Source organism: Oncorhynchus mykiss, chromosome 17 (genome assembly GCF_057628025.1).
Source record: "Oncorhynchus mykiss isolate SJ-2025 chromosome 17, ASM5762802v1, whole genome shotgun sequence".
Lineage (NCBI taxonomy): Eukaryota > Metazoa > Chordata > Actinopteri > Salmoniformes > Salmonidae > Oncorhynchus > Oncorhynchus mykiss.
Window position 1 is genome coordinate 76,681,047 of NC_143038.1, and position 23,954 is coordinate 76,705,000.

General features: G+C 45.4%; 1 protein-coding gene and 1 long non-coding RNA gene across 3 annotated transcripts in view; one reads left to right on the top strand and one right to left on the bottom strand.

The window, feature by feature from the left end:
- LOC149976510 (uncharacterized) overlaps positions 1-23,954 on the top strand; it is a 989,396-nt gene that overhangs the window by 947,748 nt on the left and 17,694 nt on the right. The gene's annotated exons all lie outside the window — the stretch shown is intronic.
- Positions 12,218-23,954, bottom strand: part of LOC110494834 (large ribosomal subunit protein eL29) — a 103,231-nt gene continuing 91,494 nt past the window's right edge. The window contains exons 1-4 of one of the 2 annotated variants that reach the window (XM_036948356.2): positions 19,258-19,609; positions 18,674-18,725; positions 16,549-16,613; positions 12,218-12,409 (exon numbers count right to left, since the gene is read on the bottom strand). In XM_036948356.2, coding sequence (XP_036804251.1) covers positions 12,299-12,409; positions 16,549-16,613; positions 18,674-18,710 — 213 coding nt within the window. In that variant the 5' untranslated portion in view covers positions 18,711-18,725; positions 19,258-19,609 and the 3' untranslated portion in view covers positions 12,218-12,298. Of the gene's footprint in view, positions 12,410-16,548; positions 16,614-18,673; positions 18,726-19,257; positions 19,610-23,954 lie in introns of those variants that run through there. The other variant, XM_090206511.1, reaches the window with a different exon arrangement.

A 23,954-nucleotide genomic window follows, 5' to 3' on the forward strand; every position in this document is an offset into this window, starting at 1 on the left:
GTCACTACATGCTACAACACGCTGCCCTCTACTGGTCACTTCATGCTACAACACCCTGCCCTCTACTGGCCACTACATGCTACAACACCCTGCTGGCCACAACATCCTGCTGGCCACTACACCCTGCTGGCCACTACACCCTGCTGGCCACTACATGCTACAACACCCTGCTGGCCACTACACCCTGCTGGCCACTACACCCTTCTGGCCATGAAACCCTGCTGGCCACAACACCCTGCTGGCCACGACACCCTGCTGGCCACTACACCCTGCTGACCACGACACCCTGCTGGCCACTACACCCTGCTGTCCACAACACCCTGCTGGCCACAAAACCCTGCTGGAAACTACACCCTGCTGGCCACGACACCCTGCTGGCCACTACACCCTGCTGGCCACGACACCCTGCTGGCCACTACATCCTGCTGGCCACTACACCCTGCTTGCCACGACACCCTGCTGGCCACGACACCCTGCTGGCCACTACATCCTGCTGGCCACTACACTCTGCTGGCCATGACACCCTGCTGGCCACTACACTCTGCTGGCCATGACACCCTGCTGGCCACTACACCCTGCTGGCCACTACATCCTGCTGGCCACCACATGCTACAACACCCTGCTGGCCACTACACCCTGCTGGCCACTACATCCTGCTGGCCACCACATGCTACAACACCCTGCTGGCCACTACACCCTGCTGGCCACTACACCCTGCTGGCCACAACACCCTGCTGGCCACTACATCCTGCTGGCCACTACACCCTGCTGGCCACTACACCCTGCTGGCCACGACACCCTGCTGGCCACTACATCCTGCTGGCCACTAAACCCTGCTGGCCTCTACATCCTGCTGGCCACTATACCCTGCTGGCCACTACATCCTGCTGGCCATTACACCCTGCTGGCCACTACATGCTACAACACCCTGCTGGCCACTACACCCTGCTGGCCACTACACCCTGCTGGCCACTAAATCCTGCTGGCCACCACATGCTACAACACCCTGCTGGCCACTACACCCTGCTGGCCACAACACCCTGCTGGCCACTACACCCTGCTGGCCACTACACCCTGCTGGCCACTACACTCTGCTGGCCACTACATCCTGCTGGCCACCACATGCTACAACACCCTGCTAGCCACTACACCCTGCTGGCCACTACACCCTGCTGGCCATGACACCCTGCTGGCCACTACACCCTGCTGGCCACTACACCCTGCTGGCCATGACACCCTGCTGGCCACTACACCCTGCTGGCCACTACATCCTGCTGGCCATGACACCCTGCTGGCCACTACACCCTGCTGGCCACTACATCCTGCTGGCCACCACATGCTACAACACCCTGCTGGCCACCACATGCTACAACACCCTGCTGGCCACTACACCCTACTGGCCACTACACTCTGCTGGCCACTACACCCTGCTGGCCACTAAAATAGTAGAGACAATTATTTATTTCATCACATTCCCAGTGGGTCAGAAGTTTACACACACTCAATTAGTATTTGGTAGCATTGCCTATAAATTGTTGAACTTGGGTCAAACGTTTCGGGTAGCCTTCCACAAGCTTCCCACAACAAGTTGTGTGAATTTTGGCCATTTCCTCCAGACAGAGCTGGTGTAACTGAGTCAGGTTTGTAGGCCTCCTTGCTCGCACACGCATTTTCAGCTCTGCCCACAAATTTTCTATGGAATAGAGGTCAGGGCTTGTGATGGCCATTCCAATACCTTGACTTTGTTGTCCTTAAGCCATTTTGCCACAACTTCGGAAGTATGCTTGGGGTCATTGTCCATTTGGAAGACCCATATTTTGCTTCAATACATCCACATTATTTTCCATCCTCATGAAACCATCCATTTTGTGAAGTGCACCAGTCTCTCCTGCAGCAAAGCACCCCCACAACATGATGCTGCCACCCCCGTGCTTCACGGTTGGGATGGTGTTCTCCGGCTTGCAATCCTCCTCCTTTTTCCTCCAAACATAACGATGGTCATCATGGCCAAATAGTTATATTTTTGTTTCATCAGACCAGAGGACATTTCTCCAAAAATACTATTTTTGTCCCCATGTGCAGTTGCAAAACGTAGTCTGGCTTTTTATGGCGGTTTTGGAGTAGTGGCTTCTTCCTTGCTGAGCTGCCTTTCAGGTTATTTCGATACAGGACTCGTTTTACTGTGGATATAGATACTTTTGTACGCGTCTCCTTCCTGAGCAGTATGATGGCTGCGTGGTCCCATGGTGTTTATACTTGCGTACTATTGTTTGTACAGATGAATGTAGTACCTTCAGGCGTTTGGAAATTGTTCCCAAGGATGAACCAGAATTGTGGAGGTCAATATAGTGTATGTAAACTTCTGACCTATTGGAATTGTGATACAGTGAATTATAAGTGAAACAATCTGTCTGTCTGTCACGTTCGTTATAAGGATTGGACCAAGGCACAGCGTGGTATGCGTACATTCTTATTTATTTAAAGAATGAACACTGAACAAACTAACAAAATGAAACGTGAAGCTATACAAACGAGTGCTGACAGGCAACTCCACATAGACAAGATCCCACAAAACACCAAAGGGAAATGGCAACCTAAATATGATCCCCAATCAGAGACAACGATAAACAGCTGCCTCTGATTGGGAACCATACAAAAACCATACAAAAAAACCTAGACCTACAAAGCCCTAGATATACAAAAACCCTAGACCTACAAAGCCCAGATATACAAAAAACCCTAGATAATACAAAAACTCTAGACAAAGCCAAAACTAGCGTACCCACCCTAGTCACACCCTGACCTAACCGAAATATAAAGAAAACAGAGATATCTCAGGTCAGGGCGTGACACTGTGAACAATTGTTGGGAAAATTGATTGTGTCATGCACAAAGTATATGTCCTAACCGACTTGCCAAAACTATAGATTGTTAATAAGAAATTTGTGGAGTGGTTGAAAAACGAGTTTTAATGACTCCAACCTAAGTGTATGTTAACTTCCAACTTCAACTGAACCGCATCTCACATCCCTTGAGCCAATGATTTGGATGAACTGAACCGCGTCTCACATCCCTTGAGCCAATGTTTTGGATGAACTGAACCACATCTCACATCCCTTGAGCCAATGATTTGGATGAACTGAACCACATCTCACATCCCTTGAGCCAATGTTTTGGATGAACTGAACCGCGTCTCACATCCCTTGAGCCAATGATTTGGATGAACTGAACCACATCTCACATCCCTTGAGCCAATGATTTGGATGAACTGAACCACATCTCACATCCCTTGAGCCAATGATTTGGATGAACTGAACCACATCTCACATCCCTTAAGCCAATGTTTTGGATGAACTGAATCGCGTCTCACATCCCTTGAGCCAATGTTTTGGATGAACTGAACCGCGTCTCACATCCCTTGAGCCAAGGATTTGGATGAACTGAACCGCGTCTCACATCCCTTGAGCCAATGGTTTGGATGAACTGAACCGCGTCTCACATCCCTTGAGCCAATGATTTGGATGCAAATGAACTGTAACATACAACTTCCATCAGTTGAAATGAAGAGGGTATTTCTTTGCCATCAATCGGTTCCCAAAAAAACAAATGGAGAAATAGATCACCATTATAAAAATGAGTTAACAGAAATGGCTTCTTCCACTCTTTATGTTCAGGTGATAAATTATGTGATTCTGTAGCGTGTGGACGCTGGGGCGCAAGTTCAGGGAGTGAATAATTTAATAATAAATGAAACATTATACAAAACAAGAAATACGAACAGCACAGACATGAAACAGAAACAATAGTGCCTGGGGAAGGAACCAAAGAGGGTGACATAAACAGGGCAGGTAATTAGGTAGGTGATGGGAGTCCAGGTGTGTCATGAGGCGCTGATGCGTGTGACGATGGTGACAGGTGTGTCATGATGCGTGTGACGATGGTGACAGGTGTGTCATGAGGCGCTGATGCGTGTGACGATGGTGACAGGTGTGTCATGAGGCGCTGATGCGTGTGACGATGGTGACAGGTGTGTCATAATAATAATAATTATTATTAATCAATAATCAGCAGCCTGGTGACCGAGAGGTCGGAGCGGGAGCACACGTGACAGGTGCACAAAACGAACGCCACTCATATCTTCAGTTGGTCCTATGATTGAGTGTTGTCTGGCCATGGGGTGTGAAGGTGAAACGGTAAGGCAACGGAGCAACGAACCGCCCTTGCTGTCTCTGCCTGGCTGGCTCCCCTCTCTCCACTGGGATTCTCTGCCTCTAACCCAGTTACGGGGGACGAGTCACTGGCTTACTCGTGCTCTTCCATGCTGTCCCTAGGAGGGGTGCATCACTTGAGTGGGTTGAGTCACAGACATAATCTTCCGGTCTGGTTTTGCACCCCCTCGGGCTTGGAGATCTTTGTGGGCTATACTCAGCCTTGTCTCAGGGTAGTAAGTTGGTGGTCATCCCTCTAGTTGTGTGGGGGCTGTGCTTTGGCAAAGTGGGTGGGGCTATACATTGCCTGGTTCGGGATACCACAGTTCTTCCAAGGTTCCTGCCTTTCTAGGGAGTTTTTCCTAGCCACCGTGCTTCTACACCTGCATTGCTTGCTGTTTTAGGTTGTTTCTGTACAGCACTTTGTGGCATCTGATGATGTAATAAGCGCTTTATAAATACATTTGATTGATCTTAAAGAGATGGTGAGAGATTTTGGCCCATCTACTTCCCCAGTCAGATTAACTCAGACCCATCCATACCCCTAAACTAGTGTTAGACCCATCCATACCCCTAAACTAGTGTTAGACCCATCCATACCCCTAAACTAGTGTTAGACCCATCCATACCCCTAAACTAGTGTTGAAGACCCATCCATACCCCTAAACTAGTGTTTGACCCATCCATACCCCTAAACTAGTGTTGGACCCATCCATACCCCTAAACTAGTGTTGGACCCATCCATACCCCTAAACTAGTGTTAGTTAATCCTGGCCCCAACACTCAATTTAAGGATTGATGAGTTGAATCCGGTGTGCTGGTACAAAGATAAAAACCACCCATTGGGATTGGACAAGATGGCCACGTGACATGATCATACCTTAATTCCACAAGTCATTTTTAAAGACATGCTCCGGGTACTGACAAAATATTTTTTAAACCTGGTGCTTCAGGATGTGTCCATTCGTAGCTCCTACATGCAGAATTACTGTCTACCCTAAATTAGCCACAAAATCCCCAGTTTCAAAAAAACTGTTTTCTTCAAAGCTGTGCCACGTCATTTTTCCCTACACCCCCCTTTATCCAATGAGATTGCAAGATGAGCCCAATGGCTCAGTGGACACAGCAGAGACGGAGAGCAAGCAATGACTTGGTGCTCCTATCAGCGCGTGATAAAGCAGGTAATTTTCGGGTACAACTTTTAGCCAGTGAGCATTACTTTCAGAACTTTCAGCTTTGAAAAAGTCTACGAAAAAGTTCCCGATAAAAATAACAAAGCTTTATTGTGATGGTAACAAAGTCAATGGAACGTGGACATGCGGTGATCTGCCACGCCGTCTAAGGAGAGGCTGCCACTGCAATCCTCTTGGCTGCTGCGTTGGCTGTCTTCTGTCCCTTCTTGTTGTGCTTCTTGGCGAAACGCATGTTCTTCATGAACTTCGGGTCGACCTGGAGAAGAACAACGACACAGACAGTAAGTTGCGGAAATATGTCACTTTTCATATGTGAACAATACTGAAAGGGTGTTCCATAAAATGTATACATCTGAAGGATGTAAGGGTTGGTAGAGCGTGCAGTAGGATTGGTACAGCGTGCAGTAGGATTGGTAGAGCGTGCAGTAGGATTGGTAGAGCGTGCAGTAGGATTGGTAGAGCGTGCAGTAGGATTGGTACAGCGTGCAGTAGGATTGGTAGAGCGTGCAGTAGGATTGGTACAGCGTGCAGTAGGATTGGTACAGAGTGCAGTAGGATTGGTACAGCGTGCAGTAGGATTGGTAGAGCGTGCAGCAGGATTGGTAGAGCGTGCAGCAGGATTGGTAGAGCGTGCAGCAGGATTGGTACAGCGTGCAGCAGGATTGGTACAGCGTGCAGCAGGATTGGTACAGCGTGCAGCAGGATTGGTACAGCGTGCAGCAGGATTGGTACAGCGTGCAGCAGGATTGGTACAGCGTGCAGTAGGATTGGTACAGCGTGCAGTAGGATTGGTACAGCGTGCAGTAGGATTGGTACAGCGTGCAGTAGGATCAACCTCCTTCGCTAAACATCTCAGCCATACCACCAGCAGTTTTCAACCATTCATTAAAAAAATGACCCCTTATTCTAAACAGTCATAACTATTTCACAGAAGTCTTTTGACTCCAACTAAATGAATTATCTACCAGAGGCAGGACCAATTGTCTCTTATAGGCTACATGAATTAAAGTTTGAAACAGTCTGACCAATCAAACCAAATGTAAACATAACATGCAACAACTTCAAACATTTTACTGAGTTACACCTCATAAGGAAATCAGTCAATTTAAATTAATTCATTAGGGCCTAATCTATGAATTTCACATAAATGGGAATACAGAATATGTATCTGTTGGTCACAGATGGCAACAGCAATAAAGGTAGAGACGTGGATCAGAAAACCAGTCAGTATCTGATGTGAACACCATTTGCCTCATGCAGCACAACACATCTCCTTCACATAGAGTTGATCAGGCTGGTGATTGTTGGAATGTTGTCCCACTCCTCTTCAATGGCTGTGTGAAGTTGCTGGATATTGGCGGGAACTGGAACACGCTGTCGTACACATCGATCCAGAGCATCCCAAACATGCTCAATGGGTGACATGTCTGGTGAGTATGCAGGCCATGGAAGAACTGGGACATTATCAGCTACCAGGAATTGTGTACAGATCCTTGTGACATGGGGCCGTGCATTATCATGCTGAAACATGAGGTGATGGTGGGTGGATGAATGGCACGACAACGGGCCTCAAGATCTGTTCATTCAAATTGCCATCGATAAAATGCAATCGCGTTAGTTGTCTGTAGCTTTTACCGGCCCATACCAATAACCCCACCGCCACCATGGGGCACCCTGTTCACAACGTTGACATCAGCAACCTGCAACACACACACACAACACCATACACGCTGTCTGCCATCTGCCCGGTACGGTTGAAACCGGGATTCATCCGTGAAGAGTACACTTCTCCAGCGTGCCAGTGGCTATCGAAGGTGAGCATTATTCCCACTGAAATCTGTTACGACGCCAAACTGCAGTCAGGTTAAGACCCCGGTGAGGACGACGATCACGCAGATGAGCTTCCCTGAGACGGTTTCTTTATGCAAAAAGTCTTCAGTTGTGTAAACCCATAGCTTCACCAGCTGTCCAGGTGGCTGGTCTCAGACCATTTCACAGGTGAAGAAGCCTGTTGTGGAGCCCCTGGGCTGGCATGACGTGGACTGGGTTGTGGAGCTCCTGGGCTGGCATGATGTGGTCTGTGGTTGTGGAGCTCCTGGGCTGGCATGATGTGGTCTGGGTTGTGAGGCCGGTTGGACGCACTGCCAAATTCTCCAAAACGATGCTTATATGGTAGAGAAAATTAACATTATCTGCCAACAGCTCTGATGGACACTTGACACTTGAAATGATCACGAACAAGGATGTAAACACATTTGCGTGCAATTTGAGAGAAATAAGCTGTGTGTGTGTGTGTGTGTGTAAGGAACATTTCTGGGATCTTTTATTTCAGCTCATGAAACATGGGACCAACACTTTGTTGCCTTTATAACAAATACACTGAACAAAAATATATAGACACTGCAGGTCAAAAGTTAAGACACGCCTCCTCATTACAGGGTTCTTTACATTTTTACATTGTAGAATAATGAAGACATCAAAACTATGAAATAACACATGGAACTATGTAGTAACCTAAAAAGTGTTTATTTATTTTAGATGAGATTGTTCAAAGTTGCCAGCCTTTGTCTTGATAACAGCTTTACACAGTGGAATGCATTTCAATTAACAGGTGTGCTTTGTTAAAAGTTAATTTGTGGAATTTCCTTAATGCGTTTGAGCCAATCAGTTGTATTGTGACATGGTAGGGGTGGTATACAGAAGATAGCCCTGTTTGGTAAAATACCAAGTCCATATTATGGCCAGAACAGCTCAAATAAGCAAAGAGAAACGACAGTCCATCATTACTTTAAGACATGAAGGTCAGTCAATGCGGAAAATGTCAAGAACTTTGAAAGTTTCTTCAAGTGCAGTCGCAAAAACCATCAAACGCTATGATGAAACCGGAAAGGAAGACCCAGAGTTCCCTCTGCTGCAGAGGATAAGTTCATTAGAGTTACCAGCCTCAGAAACTGCAGCCCAAAATAAATGCTTCAGAGTTCAAGTAACAGACACATAAACATCAACTGTTCAGGGGAGACTGTATGAATCAGGCCTTCATGGTTGAATTGTTGCAAAGAAACCACTACTAAAGGACACCAATAAGAAGAGACTTGCTTTGGCCAAGAAACACTAGCAATGGACTTTAGACTGGTGGAAATCTGTCCTTTGGTCTGATGACTAGAAATTTGAGATTTTTGGTTCCAACCGCCGTGTCTTTGTGAGACGCAGAGTAGGTGAACGGATGATCTCTGCATGTGTGGTTCCCACTGTGAAGCATTGAGGTGTGATGGTGTGGGGGTGCTTTGCTGGTGACAATGTAGGGGATTTATTTAGATTTCAAGTCACACTTAACCAGCATGGATTCTACTACCTAATACTGCACATGCTACAACACCCTGCCCTCTACTGGTCACTACATGCTACAACACCCTGCCCTGTACCAGCCACTACATGCTACAACACCCTGCCCTCTACCAGCCAGTACATTCTACAACACCCTGCCCTCTACTGGTCACTACCTAATACTGCACATGCTACAACACCCTGCCCTCTACCAGCCAGTACATACTACAACACCCTGCCCTCTACCAGCCAGTACATGCTACAACACCCTGCCCTCTACCAGCCAGTGCATACTACAACACCCTGCCCTCTACCAGCCAGTACATGCTACAACACCCTGCCCTCTACTGGTCACTACATGCTACAACAGTCTACTGGCCACTACATGCTACAACACCCTGCTATCTACTGGCCACTACATGCTACAACACCCTGCCCTCTACTGGCCACTACATGCTACAACACCCTGCCCTCTCTCTACTGGTCACTACATACTACAACACTCTACTGGCCACTACATGCTACAACACCCTACCCTCTACTGGCCACTACATGCTACAACACCCTGCCCTCTACTGGTCACTACATGCTACAACACCCTGCCCTCTACTGGTCACTACATGCTACAACACGCTGCCCTCTACTGGTCACTTCATGCTACAACACCCTGCCCTCTACTGGCCACTACATGCCACGACATCCTGCTGGCCACTACACCCTGCTGGCCACTACACCCTGCTGGCCACTACATGCTACAACACCCTGCTGGCCACGACACCCTGCTGGCCACTACATGCTACAGCACCCTGCTGGCCACTACACCCTGCTGGCCACTACACCCTGCTGGCCACTACATGCTACAACACCCTGCTGGCCACGGCACCCTGCTGGCCACTACATGCTACAACACCCTGCTGGCCACTACACCCTGCTGGCCACTACACCCTTCTGGCCATGACACCCTGCTGGCCACAACACCCTGCTGGCCACGACACCCTGCTGGCCACTACACCCTGCTGGCCACAACACCCTGCTGGCCACAACACCCTGCTGGAAACTACATCCTGCTGGCCACTACACCCTGCTGGCCACGACACCCTGCTGGCCACTACACCCTGCTGGCCACGACACCCTGCTGGCCACGACACTCTGCTGGCCATGACACCCTGCTGGCCACTACACCCTGCTGGCCACGACACCCTGCTGGCCACTACACTCTGCTGGCCATGACACCCTGCTGGCCACTACACCCTGCTGGCCACTACATCCTGCTGGCCACCACATGCTACAACACCCTGCTGGCCACTACACCCTGCTGGCCACTACATCCTGCTGGCCACCACATGCTACAACACCCTGCACCCTTGAGCCAATGATTTGGATGAACTGAACCACATCTCACATCCCTTGAGCCAATGATTTGGATGCAGATGAACTGTAACATACAACTTCCATCAGTTGAAATAAAGAGGGTATTTCTTTGCCATCAATCGGTTCCCAAAAAAACAAATGGAGAAATAGATCACCATTATAAAAATGAGTTAACAGAAATGGCTTCTTCCACTCTTTATGTTCAGGTGATAAATTATGTGATTCTGTAGCGTGTGGACGCTGGGGCGCAAGTTCAGGGAGTGAATAATTTAATAATAAATGAAACATTATACAAAACAAGAAATACGAACAGCACAGACATGAAACAGAAACAATAGTGCCTGGGGAAGGAACCAAAGAGGGTGACATAAACAGGGCAGGTAATTAGGTAGGTGATGGGAGTCCAGGTGTGTCATGAGGCGCTGATGCGTGTGACGATGGTGACAGGTGTGTCATGATGCGTGTGACGATGGTGACAGGTGTGTCATGAGGCGCTGATGCGTGTGACGATGGTGACAGGTGTGTCATGAGGCGCTGATGCGTGTGACGATGGTGACAGGTGTGTCATAATAATAATAATTATTATTAATCAATAATCAGCAGCCTGGTGACCGAGAGGTCGGAGCGGGAGCACACGTGACAGGTGCACAAAACGAACGCCACTCATATCTTCAGTTGGTCCTATGATTGAGTGTTGTCTGGCCATGGGGTGTGAAGGTGAAACGGTAAGGCAACGGAGCAACGAACCGCCCTTGCTGTCTCTGCCTGGCTGGCTCCCCTCTCTCCACTGGGATTCTCTGCCTCTAACCCAGTTACGGGGGACGAGTCACTGGCTTACTCGTGCTCTTCCATGCTGTCCCTAGGAGGGGTGCATCACTTGAGTGGGTTGAGTCACAGACATAATCTTCCGGTCTGGTTTTGCACCCCCTCGGGCTTGGAGATCTTTGTGGGCTATACTCAGCCTTGTCTCAGGGTAGTAAGTTGGTGGTCATCCCTCTAGTTGTGTGGGGGCTGTGCTTTGGCAAAGTGGGTGGGGCTATACATTGCCTGGTTCGGGATACCACAGTTCTTCCAAGGTTCCTGCCTTTCTAGGGAGTTTTTCCTAGCCACCGTGCTTCTACACCTGCATTGCTTGCTGTTTTAGGTTGTTTCTGTACAGCACTTTGTGGCATCTGATGATGTAAGAAGCGCTTTATAAACACATTTGATTGATCTTAAAGAGATGGTGAGAGATTTTGGCCCATCTACTTCCCCAGTCAGATTAACTCAGACCCATCCATACCCCTAAACTAGTGTTAGACCCATCCATACCCCTAAACTAGTGTTGAAGACCCATCCATACCCCTAAACTAGTGTTGGACCCATCCATACCCCTAAACTAGTGTTGGACCCATCCATACCCCTAAACTAGTGTTGGACCCATCCATACCCCTAAACTAGTGTTGGACCCATCCATACCCCTAAACTAGTGTTGGAAGACCCATCCATACCCCTAAACTAGTGTTGGAAGACCCATCCATACCCCTAAACTAGTGTTGGAAGACCCATCCATACCCCTAAACTAGTGTTGGACCCATCCATACCCCTAAACTAGTTTTGAAGACCCATCCATACCCCTAAACTAGTGTTAGTTAATCCTGGCCCCAACACTCAATTTAAGGATTGATGAGTTGAATCTGGTGTGCTGGTACAAAGATAAAAACCACCCATTGGGATTGGACAAGATGGCCACGTGACAAGATCATACCTTAATTCCACAAGTCATTTTTGAAGACATGCTCTGGGTACTAACAAAATATTTTGTAAACCTGGTGCTTTAGGATGTGTCCATTCGTAGCTCCTACATGCAGAATTACTGTCTACCCTAAATTAGCCACAAAATCCCCATTTTCAGAGAAACTGTTTTCTTCAAAGATGTGCCACGTCATTTTTCCCTACACCCCCCCTTTATCCAATGAGATTGCAAGATGAGCCCAATGGCTCAGTGGACACAGCAGAGACGGAGAGCAATGACTTGGTGCTCCTATCAGCGCGTGATAAAGCAGGTAATTTTTGGGTACAACTTTTAGCCAGTTAGCACTCCTTTCAGAACTTTCAGCTTTGAAAAAGTCTACGAAAAAGTTCCCGATAAAAATAACAAAGCTTTATTGTGATGGTAACAAAGTCAATGGAACGTGGACATGCGGTGATCTGCCACGCCGTCTAAGGAGCGGCTGCCACTGCAATCCTCTTGGCTGCTGCGTTGGCTGTCTTCTGTCCCTTCTTGTTGTGCTTCTTGGCGAAACGCATGTTCTTCATGAACTTCGGGTCGACCTGGAGAAGAACAAGGACACAGACAGTAAGTTGCGGAAATATGTCACTTTTCATATGTGAACAATACTGAAAGTGTGTTCCATAAAATGTATACATCTGAAGGATGTAAGGGTTGGTAGAGCGTGCAGTAGGATTGGTACAGCGTGCAGTAGGATTGGTACAGCGTGCAGTAGGATTGGTACAGCGTGCAGTAGGATTGGTACAGCGTGCAGTAGGATTGGTAGAGCGTGCAGTAGGGTTGGTAGAGCGTGCAGCAGGATTGGTAGAGCGTGCAGCAGGATTGGTACAGCGTGCAGCAGGATTGGTAGAGCGTGCAGCAGGATTGGTAGAGCGTGCAGCAGGATTGGTAGAGCGTGCAGTAGGATTGGTAGAGCGTGCAGTAGGATTGGTACAGCGTGCAGTAGGATTGGTACAGCGTGCAGCAGGATTGGTAGAGCGTGCAGTAGGATTGGTAGAGCGTGCAGTAGGATTGGTACAGCGTGCAGTAGGATTGGTACAGCGTGCAGCAGGATTGGTACAGCGTGCAGCAGGATTGGTACAGCGTGCAGCAGGATTGGTACAGCGTGCAGTAGGATTGGTACAGTGTGCAGTAGGATTGGTACAGCGTGCAGTAGGATTGGTACAGCGTGCAGTAGGATTGGTACAGTGTGCAGTAGGATTGGTACAGCGTGCAGTAGGATTGGTACAGCGTGCAGTAGGATTGGTACAGTGTGCAGTAGGATTGGTAGAGCGTGCAGTAGGATCAACCTCCTTTGCTAAACATCTCACCCATACCACCAGGAGATTTCAACCATTCATTAAAAAAATGACCCCTTATTCTAACCCCTTATTCTAAACAGTCATAACTATTTCCCAGAAGTCTTTTGACTCCAACTAAATGAATTATCTACCAGAGGCAGGACCAATTGTCTCTTATAGGCTACATGAATTAAAGTTTGAAACAGTCGGACCAATCAAACCAAATGTAAACATAACATGCAACAACTTCAAACATTTTACTGAGTTACACCTCATAAGGAAATCAGTCAATTTAAATTAATTAATTAGGGCCTAATCTATGAATTTCACATAAATGGGAATACAGAATATGTATCTGTTGGTCACAGATAGCAACAGCAATAAAGGTAGAGACGTGGATCAGAAAACCAGTCAGTATCTGATGTGAACACCATTTGCCTCATGCAGCACAACACATCTCCTTCACATAGAGTTGATCAGGCTGGTGATTGTTGGAATGTTGTCCCACTCCTCTTCAATGGCTGTGTGAAGTTGCTGGATATTGGCGGGAACTGGAACACGCTGTCGTACACATCGATCCAGAGCATCCCAAACATGCTCAATGGGTGACATGTCTTGTGAGTATGCAGGCCATGGAAGAACTGGGACATTATCAGCTACCAGGAATTGTGTACAGATCCTTGTGACATGGGTCGTGCATTATCATGCTGAAACATGAGGTGATGGTGGGTGGATGAATGGCACGACAACGGGCCTCAAGATCTGTTCATTCAAATTGCCATCGATAAAATGCAATCGCGTTAGTTGTCTGTAGCTTTTACCGGCCCATACCAATAACCCCACCGCCACCATGGGGCACCCTGTTCACAACGTTGACATTCATCCGTGAAGAGCACACTTCTCCAGCGTGCCAGTGGCCATCGAAGGTGAGCATTTTTCTTATTGAAATCTGTTACGACGCCAAACTGCAGTCAGGTTAAGACCCCGGTGAGGACGACGATCACGCAGATGAGCTTCCCTGAGACGGTTTCTTTATGCAAAAAGTCTTCAGTTGTGTAAACCCATAGCTTCACCAGCTGTCCAGGTGGCTGGTCTCAGACCATTTCACAGGTGAAGAAGCCTGTTGTGGAGCCCCTGGGCTGGCATGACGTGGACTGGGTTGTGGAGCTCCTGGGCTGGCATGATGTGGTCTGTGGTTGTGGAGCTCCTGGGCTGGCATGATGTGGTCTGTGGTTGTGGAGCTCCTGGGCTGGCATGATGTGGTCTGGGTTGTGAGGCCGGTTGGACGCACTGCCAAATTCTCCAAAACGATGCTTATATGGTAGAGAAAATTAACATTATCTGCCAACAGCTCTGATGGACACTTGACACTTGAAATGATCACGAACAAGGATGTAAACACATTTGCGTGCAATTTGAGAGGAATAAGCTGTGTGTGTGTGTGTGTGTGTAAGGAACATTTCTGGGATCTTTTATTTCAGCTCATGAAACATGGGACCAACACTTTGTTGCCTTTATAACAAATACCCTGAACAAAAATATATAGACACTGCAGGTCAAAAGTTAAGACACGCCTCCTCATTACAGGGTTCTTTACATTTTTACATTGTAGAATAATGAAGACATCAAAACTATGAAATAACACATGGAACTATGTAGTAACCTAAAAAGTGTTTATTTATTTTAGATGAGATTGTTCAAAGTTGCCAGCCTTTGTCTTGATAACAGCTTTACACAGTGGAATGCATTTCAATTAACAGGTGTGCTTTGTTAAAAGTTAATTTGTGGAATTTCCTTAATGCGTTTGAGCCAATAAGTTGTATTGTGACATGGTAGGGGTGGTATACAGAAGATAGCCCTGTTTGGTAAAATACCAAGTCCATATTATGGCCAGAACAGCTCAAATAAGCAAAGAGAAACGACAGTCCATCATTACTTTAAGACATGAAGGTCAGTCAATGCGGAAAATGTCAAGAACTTTGAAAGTTTCTTCAAGTGCAGTCGCAAAAAACCATCAAACGCTATGATGAAACTGTCTCTCATGAGGACCGCCACAGGAAAGGAAGACCCAGAGTTCCCTCTGCTGCAGAGGATAAGTTCATTAGAGTTACCAGCCTCAGAAACTGCAGCCCAAAATAAATGCTTCACAGAGTTCAAGTAACAGACACATAAACATCAACTGTTCAGGGGAGACTGTGTGAATCAGGCCTTCATGGTTGAATTGTTGCAAAGAAACCACTACTAAAGGACACCAATAAGAAGAGACTTGCTTTGGCCAAGAAACACGAGCTGGACTTTAGACTGGTGGAAATCTGTCCTTTGGTCTGATGACTAGAAATTTGAGAGTTTTGGTTCCAACCGCCGTGTCTTTGTGAGACGCAGAGTAGGTGAACGGATGATCTCCGCATGTGTGGTTCCCACTGTGAAGCATTGAGGTGTGATGGTGTGGGGGTGCTTTGCTGGTGACAATGTAGGGGATTTATTTAGATTTCAAGTCACACTTAACCAGCATGGATTCCACAGCATTCTGCAGAGATACGCCATCCCATCTGGTTTACGCTTAGTGGGACAATAAGTTGTTGTTCAACAGGAAAATGATCCAAAACACACCTCCAGGCTCTGTAAGGGCAATTTGACCAAGGAGAGTGATGGGAGTGCTGCATCAAATGAGCTGGCCTCCACAATCACCTGACCTCAACCAAAGTGAGATGGTTTTGGATGACTTGGACCGCAGACTGAAGGAAAAGCAGCCAATGTGGGAACTCCTTCAAGACTGTTAAAATCATTCCAGGTGAAGCTGGTTGAGAGAATGCCAAGAGTGTGCATAGCTGTCAACAAGGCAAAGGGTGGCTACTTTGAAGAATCTCAAATATATGTTGATTTGTTTAACACTGGAATGACAAGCTGCATTAAATGTAAAAGGCTTTGAAAATGTTTTTAAAAAACTTGCGTACGCTCAGTGGTATGTTGACATTTCAGAGATACACTTGTTTTTGTGAGAAGTCTTCGACAAAGAACAGGAGTTGTCATTAATATGAACAGCGTACACTAAAATATGAAAATACGATAACCATCTCTATACCGTCGTCTGGAATTGAGAAGATGAAGAACTCAACGGTAAGCCTGTCAGTTGGCCTTCTCACACAGCACCCAGCCTAACTGACACAATGCTCTTTTTCTGATTTCAGACAATGTTGTTCTCTGGCCTCCATTGAATTAGTCACCCTAATGTTGACCATCCTACAAGGATAAAAACTCCAGTAGGTTTTGAATGGATTATGATACGAGACATGAGGTTTGGACCATTGGTTTTCTTAAGAGGATTATCTACACAGTTAAACTATTATTTTACCTATTGATCAAAATATGCATTTTTGATTGGACACCTTACAATTACATACCCCTTTCATGGACTCGTATCGGTCTGGTCTGGGCTTCTTGATCCCATTCCTGTGGGCCTTACGGGCTGTAGACAGAGAGGAAAGAGACTGGTACTCAACAAGTTTGGGAACCGTTTTGAACAGGGCATCATTAGTTCCCTCATCATCATCATCATCGTCACTCAGCGGTAACCTGGTGTAGTTATCTAGCTGGATAGTTTCACAGCGGTAACCTGGTGTAGTTAACTAGCCCATCGTCGTCACTTAGCGGTAACCTGGTGTAGTTAACTAGCTGGGTAGTTTCACAGCGGTAACCTGGTGTAGTTAACTAGCCCATCGTCGTCACACAGCGGTAACCTGGTGTAGTTAACTAGCCCATCGTCGTCACACAGCGGTAACCTGGTGTAGTTAACTAGCTGGGTAGTTTCACAGCGGTAACCTGGTGTAGTTAACTAGCTGGATAGTTTCACAGCGGTAACCTGGGGTAGTTAACTAGCTGGGTAGTTTCACAGTGGTAACCTGGGGTAGTTAACTAGCTGGGTAGTTTCACAGCGGTAACCTGGGGTAGTTAACTAGCTGGGTAGTTTCACAGCGGTAACCTGGGGTAGTTAACTAGCTGGGTAGTTTCACAGCAGTAACCTGGGGTAGTTAACTAGCTGGGTAGTTTCACAGCGGTAACCTGGGGTAGTTAACTAGCTGGGTAGTTTCACAGCGGTAACCTGGGGTAGTTAACTAGCTGGGTAGTTTCACAGTGGTAACCTGGGGTAGTTAACTAGCTGGGTAGTTTCACAACGGTAACCTGGGGTAGTTAACTAGCTGGGTAGTTTCACAGTGGTAACCTGGGGTAGTTAACTAGCTGGGTAGTTTCACAGCGGTAACCTGGGGTAGTTAACTAGCTGGGTAGTTTCACAGCTAACCTTACCAATTCAAATCAAATCAAATCAAATCACATTTTATTTGTCACATACACATGGTTAGCAGATGTTAATGCGAGTGTAGCGAAATGCTTGTGCTTCTAGTTCCGACAATGCAGTAATAACAAGTAATCTAACTAACAATTCCAAAACTACTGTCTTGTACACAGTGTAAGGGGATAAAGAATATGTACATAAGGATATATGAATGAGTGATGGTACAGAGGAGCATAGGCAAGATACAGTAGATGGTATCGAGTACAGTATGTACATATGAGATGAGTATGTAAACAAAGTGGCATAGTTTAAAGTGGCTAGTGATACATGTATTACATAAGGATACAGTCGATGATATAGAGTACAGTATATACGTATGCATATGAGATGAATAATGTAGGGTAAGTAACATCATATAAGGTAGGATTGTTTAAAGTGGCTAGTGATATATTTACATCATTTCCCATCAATTCCCATTATTAAAGTGGCTGGAGTGGAGTCAGTGTCAGTGTGTTGGCAGCAGCCACTCAGTGTTAGTGGTGGCTGTTTAACAGTCTGATGGCCTTGAGATAGAAGCTGTTTTTCAGTCTCTCGGTCCCAGCTTTGATGCACCTGTACTGACCTCGCCTTCTGGATGATAGCGGGGTGAACAGGCAGTGGCTCGGGTGGTTGATGTCCTTGATGATCTTTATGGCCTTCCTGTGACATCGGGTGGTGTAGGTGTCCTGGAGGGCAGGTAGTTTGCCCCCGGTGATGCGTTGTGCAGACCTCACTACCCTCTGGAGAGCCTTACGGTTGAGGGCGGTGCAGTTGCCATACCAGGCGGTGATGCAGCCCGCCAGGATGCTCTCGATTGTGCATCTGTAGAAGTTTGTGAGTGCTTTTGGTGACAAGCCGAATTTCTTCAGCCTCCTGAGGTTGAAGAGGCGCTGCTGCGCCTTCTTCACGATGCTGTCTGTGTGAGTGGACCAATTCAGTTTGTCTGTGATGTGTATGCCGAGGAACTTAAAACTTGCTACCCTCTCCACTACTGTTCCATCGATGTGGATAGGGGGGTGTTCCCTCTGCTGTTTCCTGAAGTCCACATTCATCTCCTTAGTTTTGTTGACGTTGAGTGTGAGGTTATTTTCCTGACACCACACTCCGAGGGCCCTCACCTCCTCCCTGTAGGCCGTCTCGTCGTTGTTGGTAATCAAGCCTACCACTGTTGTTCATTCATTTTCATTTCTACTTACACTGGTTGTGGGTGGTGTGATTCTTTGACTTGGCCATTTCTGTTCTGTGGAGCTGTTGACAAAAATAAAAATGTGGAATTAAAGTAACTTTTGTACACTGGAAAGATCCACCCTGCAACTCTCACTTTTCCTTACTAAATGCCCCCGTTCTTAGCGCTGTAGTTAACGGATAAGATACCGGTAGACAGTAGTTAGTTAGTTAGCATGTTTCTAACAAGCCAGAGATCCGAGATGCGTCTGCAAAGACATGAACACCGACGTTATTCTCCTTTTAGGAGGTGAATGTTTGAGATAAAAAAAGTAACACCAGAACGGTCGTTTTCAACACTTCACTACTTCAGGTTGGTGATATGCAGGCGGAATGAAACGCTTTCGTTTTGCCAACAAGATAAAACTAGCGACTAGAAAACCCGAGCTATGCGTGGTTAATCATCATAACGGGGAACAAAGTCAACAGATTGAAAGACGACTGTGGTTGTAGGTGATATTTTACACTACATGCTCACGTTGTATATGAATCTAAAACATTGATAGGAGGATTGATGCAGATTATATGTTGGACTCGGGAGTACAATGAGCTCTACCTGCCTGACATACAGACGACAACAGGAAGAGGAAGAAATGACGCAAAGTCAAGGAAATATGAACCACAGAGTTTCTAAACCCAGAGGCGCAACACTTCCGAGAACAATTATGAAGCAGACCAAACCGACCATGCCGGGGTTTGGGGTTTGACATGTCAATGAGAGAAGTGTAAAATTCTTCCTTTAGTTGTTCATTTTCTTGAAATCTAAAGCAATAACCTATATTCTAGCCGATGTCTTAAGTAGTTAATCATGCTATTACTCCAAACTTATGAAAGTAACAAACTAGCACATTTTAATTTCTGTAAAAAAAAAAACGTTATATTTGAAGGAGTGTCTTTGATTTGACGGTTTCCACATGCGCAGTTCGGCACGGGAAGAATGTTAGACCCGATGACGTTTTCTGCGCATGAGCATAGCAACGCCACCATGATTTCTATTGGAGAAGCAGTTTTAGCATATCATATACACTTTACTATCTTTGTGTGAACCATCGATTCAAACGAGCGTAGACAGGAAAAAAACAGAAGACGTTTTAAAGACAACACGTCCCCCCAATGCAGTGTAGGACACATTACACAATCTAATTTTCCAACCAGCAGGTGTCACTGTTAAATAAAGGGGATTTTCTACAGACACGAATATAACAAGAACAGTACGGATAGGTCTGTGAGAGGAGCACGTTGTGAATGATTAATTATCGTTATCTGCCAGACCTGACCTCAAAACATGCAGCGTTTTTCCAATTTAAGCGTTGTAAAACACATTAAACATTATACTTTACTATCTTTGTGTGAACCATCGATTCAAACGAGCGTAGACAGGAAAAAAACAGAAGACGTTTTAAAGACAACACGTCCCCCCAATGCAGTGTAGGACACATTACACAATCTAATTTTCCAACCAGCAGGTGTCACTGTTAAATAAAGGGGATTTTCTACAGACACGAATATAACAAGAACAGTACGGATAGGTCTGTGAGAGGAGCACGTTGTGAATGATTAATTATCGTTATCTGCCAGACCTGACCTCAAAACATGCAGCGTTTTTCCAATTTAAGCGTTGTAAAACACATTAAACATTATACTTTACTATCTTTGTGTGAACCATCGATTCAAACGAGCGTAGACAGGAAAAAAACAGAAGACGTTTTAAAGACAACACGTCCCCCCAATGCAGTGTAGGACACATTACACAATCTAATTTTCCAACCAGCAGGTGTCACTGTTAAATAAAGGGGATTTTCTACAGACACGAATATAACAAGAACAGTACGGATAGGTCTGTGAGAGGAGCACGTTGTGAATGATTAATTATCGTTATCTGCCAGACCTGACCTCAAAACATGCAGCGTTTTTCCAATTTAAGCGTTGTAAAACACATTAAACAGGGTAGCTAGTATATTTCTGCAATGCTAACCATCTAGACTGACATCTCAGGTCTGATCAATTTGCTGTTATTTTTAATGACATTTTTTTTTGTTCTTTCAAAAACAAGAACATTTCTAAGTGACCCCAAACTGTTGAACAGTAGTGTACTTTTTACTCCATCCATTTTTCCCTGACACCCAAAAGTAGTCGTTACATTTTGAATGCTTAGCAGGACAGGAAAATGGTCCAATTCACATAATTATCAAGAGAACATCCCTGGTCATCTCTACTGCCTCTGATCTGGCGGACTCACTAAACAGAGAACATCCCTGGTCATCTCTACTGCCTCTGATCTGGCGGACTCACTAAACAGAGAACATCCCTGGTCATCTCTACTGCCTCTAATCTGGCAGACTCACTTCGTGTGTAAATTATGTCTGAGTGTTGGTATGCCACAGGAAATCTGTAAATAACAACAACAAAAAACATTTGGTTTGCTTAACATAAGGAATGTGAAATTATTCATACTACTAATTAATGATACTTAAATATATTTTAGAAATTCCATTTACTTTTGATACTGAAGTATATTTAAAAACAAATACTTTTAGACTTTTCTCAAGTAGTATTTTACTGGGTGAATTTCACTTTACTTGAGCCATTTTCTATTAAGGTACCTTTACTTTTACTCAAGTATGACAATTGGGTACTTTTTCTACCACTGCTCACAGGCCCAACACACTTTAATACTCCAACAAACACTCACTGTATCATTTGCTCACATACATTTATATTGACTCTACATACAATCATCATATATGCTGCTTCTCTGTTTATCATATTTTCTGATGCCTAGTCACCTTCCCCCTATACATATCTACCTCCATCACTACAGTATCCCTGTATATTATTAATATGGTACTGACCCTGTTTATAGTCACCTTCCCCCTATACATATCTACCTCCATCACTCCAGTATCCCTGTCTCCTTCCCCCTATACATAGCTACCTCCATCATTCCAGTATCCCTGTCTCCTTCCCCCTATACATATCTACCTCCATACCTCCATCACTCCAGTCCCCTGTCCCCTTCCCCCTATACATATCTACCTCTATCACTCCAGAATCCCTGTACAATGTTAATATGGTACTGACCCTGTATATAGTCACCTTCCCCCATATATAGTAATCTTCCATTGTTAATATGGTACTGGAAATGACCCTGTATATATTATGGACACTTACTTTATCATGTTCTTCTTACTTTTATTTTTATTTCTCGTGTTTTTGTTCTACTTTGTTGTATCTGTATCCTGTTGTATCTGTATCTTGTTGTATCTGTATCCTGTTGTATCTGTATCTTGTTGTATCTGTATCTTGTTGTATCTGTATCTTGTTGTATCTGTATCCTGTTGCATCTGTATCCTGTTGTATCTGTATCTGTATCCTGTTGTATCTGTATCCTGTTGCATCTGTATCCAGTTGCATCTGCATCTGTATCCTGTTGTATCTGTATCTGAATCTGTATCCTGTTGCATCTGTATCATGCTGTTTCTGTTTACAGCTGTATCTGTATCTGTATCCTGTTGTATCTGTATCCTGCTGTATCTGTATCCTGTTGTATCTGAATCTGTATCTGTATCCTGCTGTATCTGTATCCTGTTGTATCTGAATCTGTATCTGTATCCTGTTGTATCTGTATCTGTATATGTATCCTGTTGTATCTGTATCTGTATCCTGTTGTATCTGTATCCTGCTGTATCTGCTTCTGTATCATGTTGTATCTGTATCTTTATCTGCATCTGTATCCAGTTGTATCTGTATCCTGTTGTATCTGTATCCTGTTGTATATGTATCTGTATCCAGTTGTATCTGCATCTGTATCCTGTTGTATATGTATCTGTATCCTGTTGTGTTTGTATCCTGTTGTATCTGTATCCTGTTGTATCTGTATCCTGATGTATCTGAATCTGTATCTGTATCCGGTTGTATCTGTATCTGTATCCTGTTGTATCTGTATCCTGTTGTATCTGTATCCTGTTGTATCTGTATCTGTATCCTGTTGTATCTGTATCTGTATCCTGTTGAATCTGTATCCTGATGTATCTGAATCTGCATCTTTATCCTGTTGTATCTGTATCTGTATCTATATCCTGTTGTATCTGTATCTGTATCCTCTTGTATCTGTATCTGTATCCTGTTGTATCTGTATCTGTATCCTGTTGAATCTGTATCCTGATGTATCTGAATCTGTATCTTTATCCTGTTGTATCTGTATCTGTATCCTGTTTTATCTGTGTCTGTATCCTGTTGAATCTGCATCCTGATGTATCTGAATCTGTATCTTTATCCTGTTGTATCTGAATCTGTATCTTTATCCTGTTGTATCTGAATCTGTATCTGTATCCTGTTGTATCTGAATCTGTATCTGTATCCTGTTGTATCTGAATCTGTATCTGTATCCTATTGTATCTGTATCTGTACCTTTGTCCCACCTCTTGATTCCCGAACGCTGTATGACCTGACCCTGAGCCTGCCTGCCATCTTGTACCTTTGCCCCCCCCAGTCTGGATTATCGACCCCTGCCTGCCTCGACCTGTCGATTGCCTGCCCCTGTTGCTGTAATAAACATTGTTACTTCAACACAGTCTGCACTTGGGTCTTACCTGAAACATGATAGTAATCACAGCCCATTAAGTCCTATTGTATCTGTAGCAACAGTAATCACAGCCTGTTAAGTCCTATTGTATCTGTAGCAACAGTAATCACAGCTTGTTAAAAGTCCTGTTGTATCTGTAGCAACAGTAATCACAGCTTGTTAAGTCCTATTGTATCTGTAGCAACAGTAAGCACAGCCTGTTAAGTCCTATTGTATCTGTAGCAACAGTAATCACAGCCTGTTAAGTCATATTGTATCTGTATCTGTAGCAACAGTAATCACAGCTTGTTAAGTCCTGTTGTATCTGTAGCAACAGTAATCACACTGCATCCTATATTTAGATCTCTCCTGCATGCCCAGTCTCCTAGTTCACACACTCTGGTTCGCTGCTCACAGCTAGGCAGCCCTCTCTCTCTCTCTCTCTCACTCACTCACTCACTCACTCACTCACTCACTCACTCACTCACTCACTCACTCACTCACTCACTCACTCACTCACTCACTCACTCACTCACTCACTCACTCACACACACACACACACACACACACACACACACACACACACACACACACACACACACACACACACACACACACACAGGTTCCCTGCTCACATCTAGGCAGCCCTGACACACACACACACACACACACACACACACACACACACA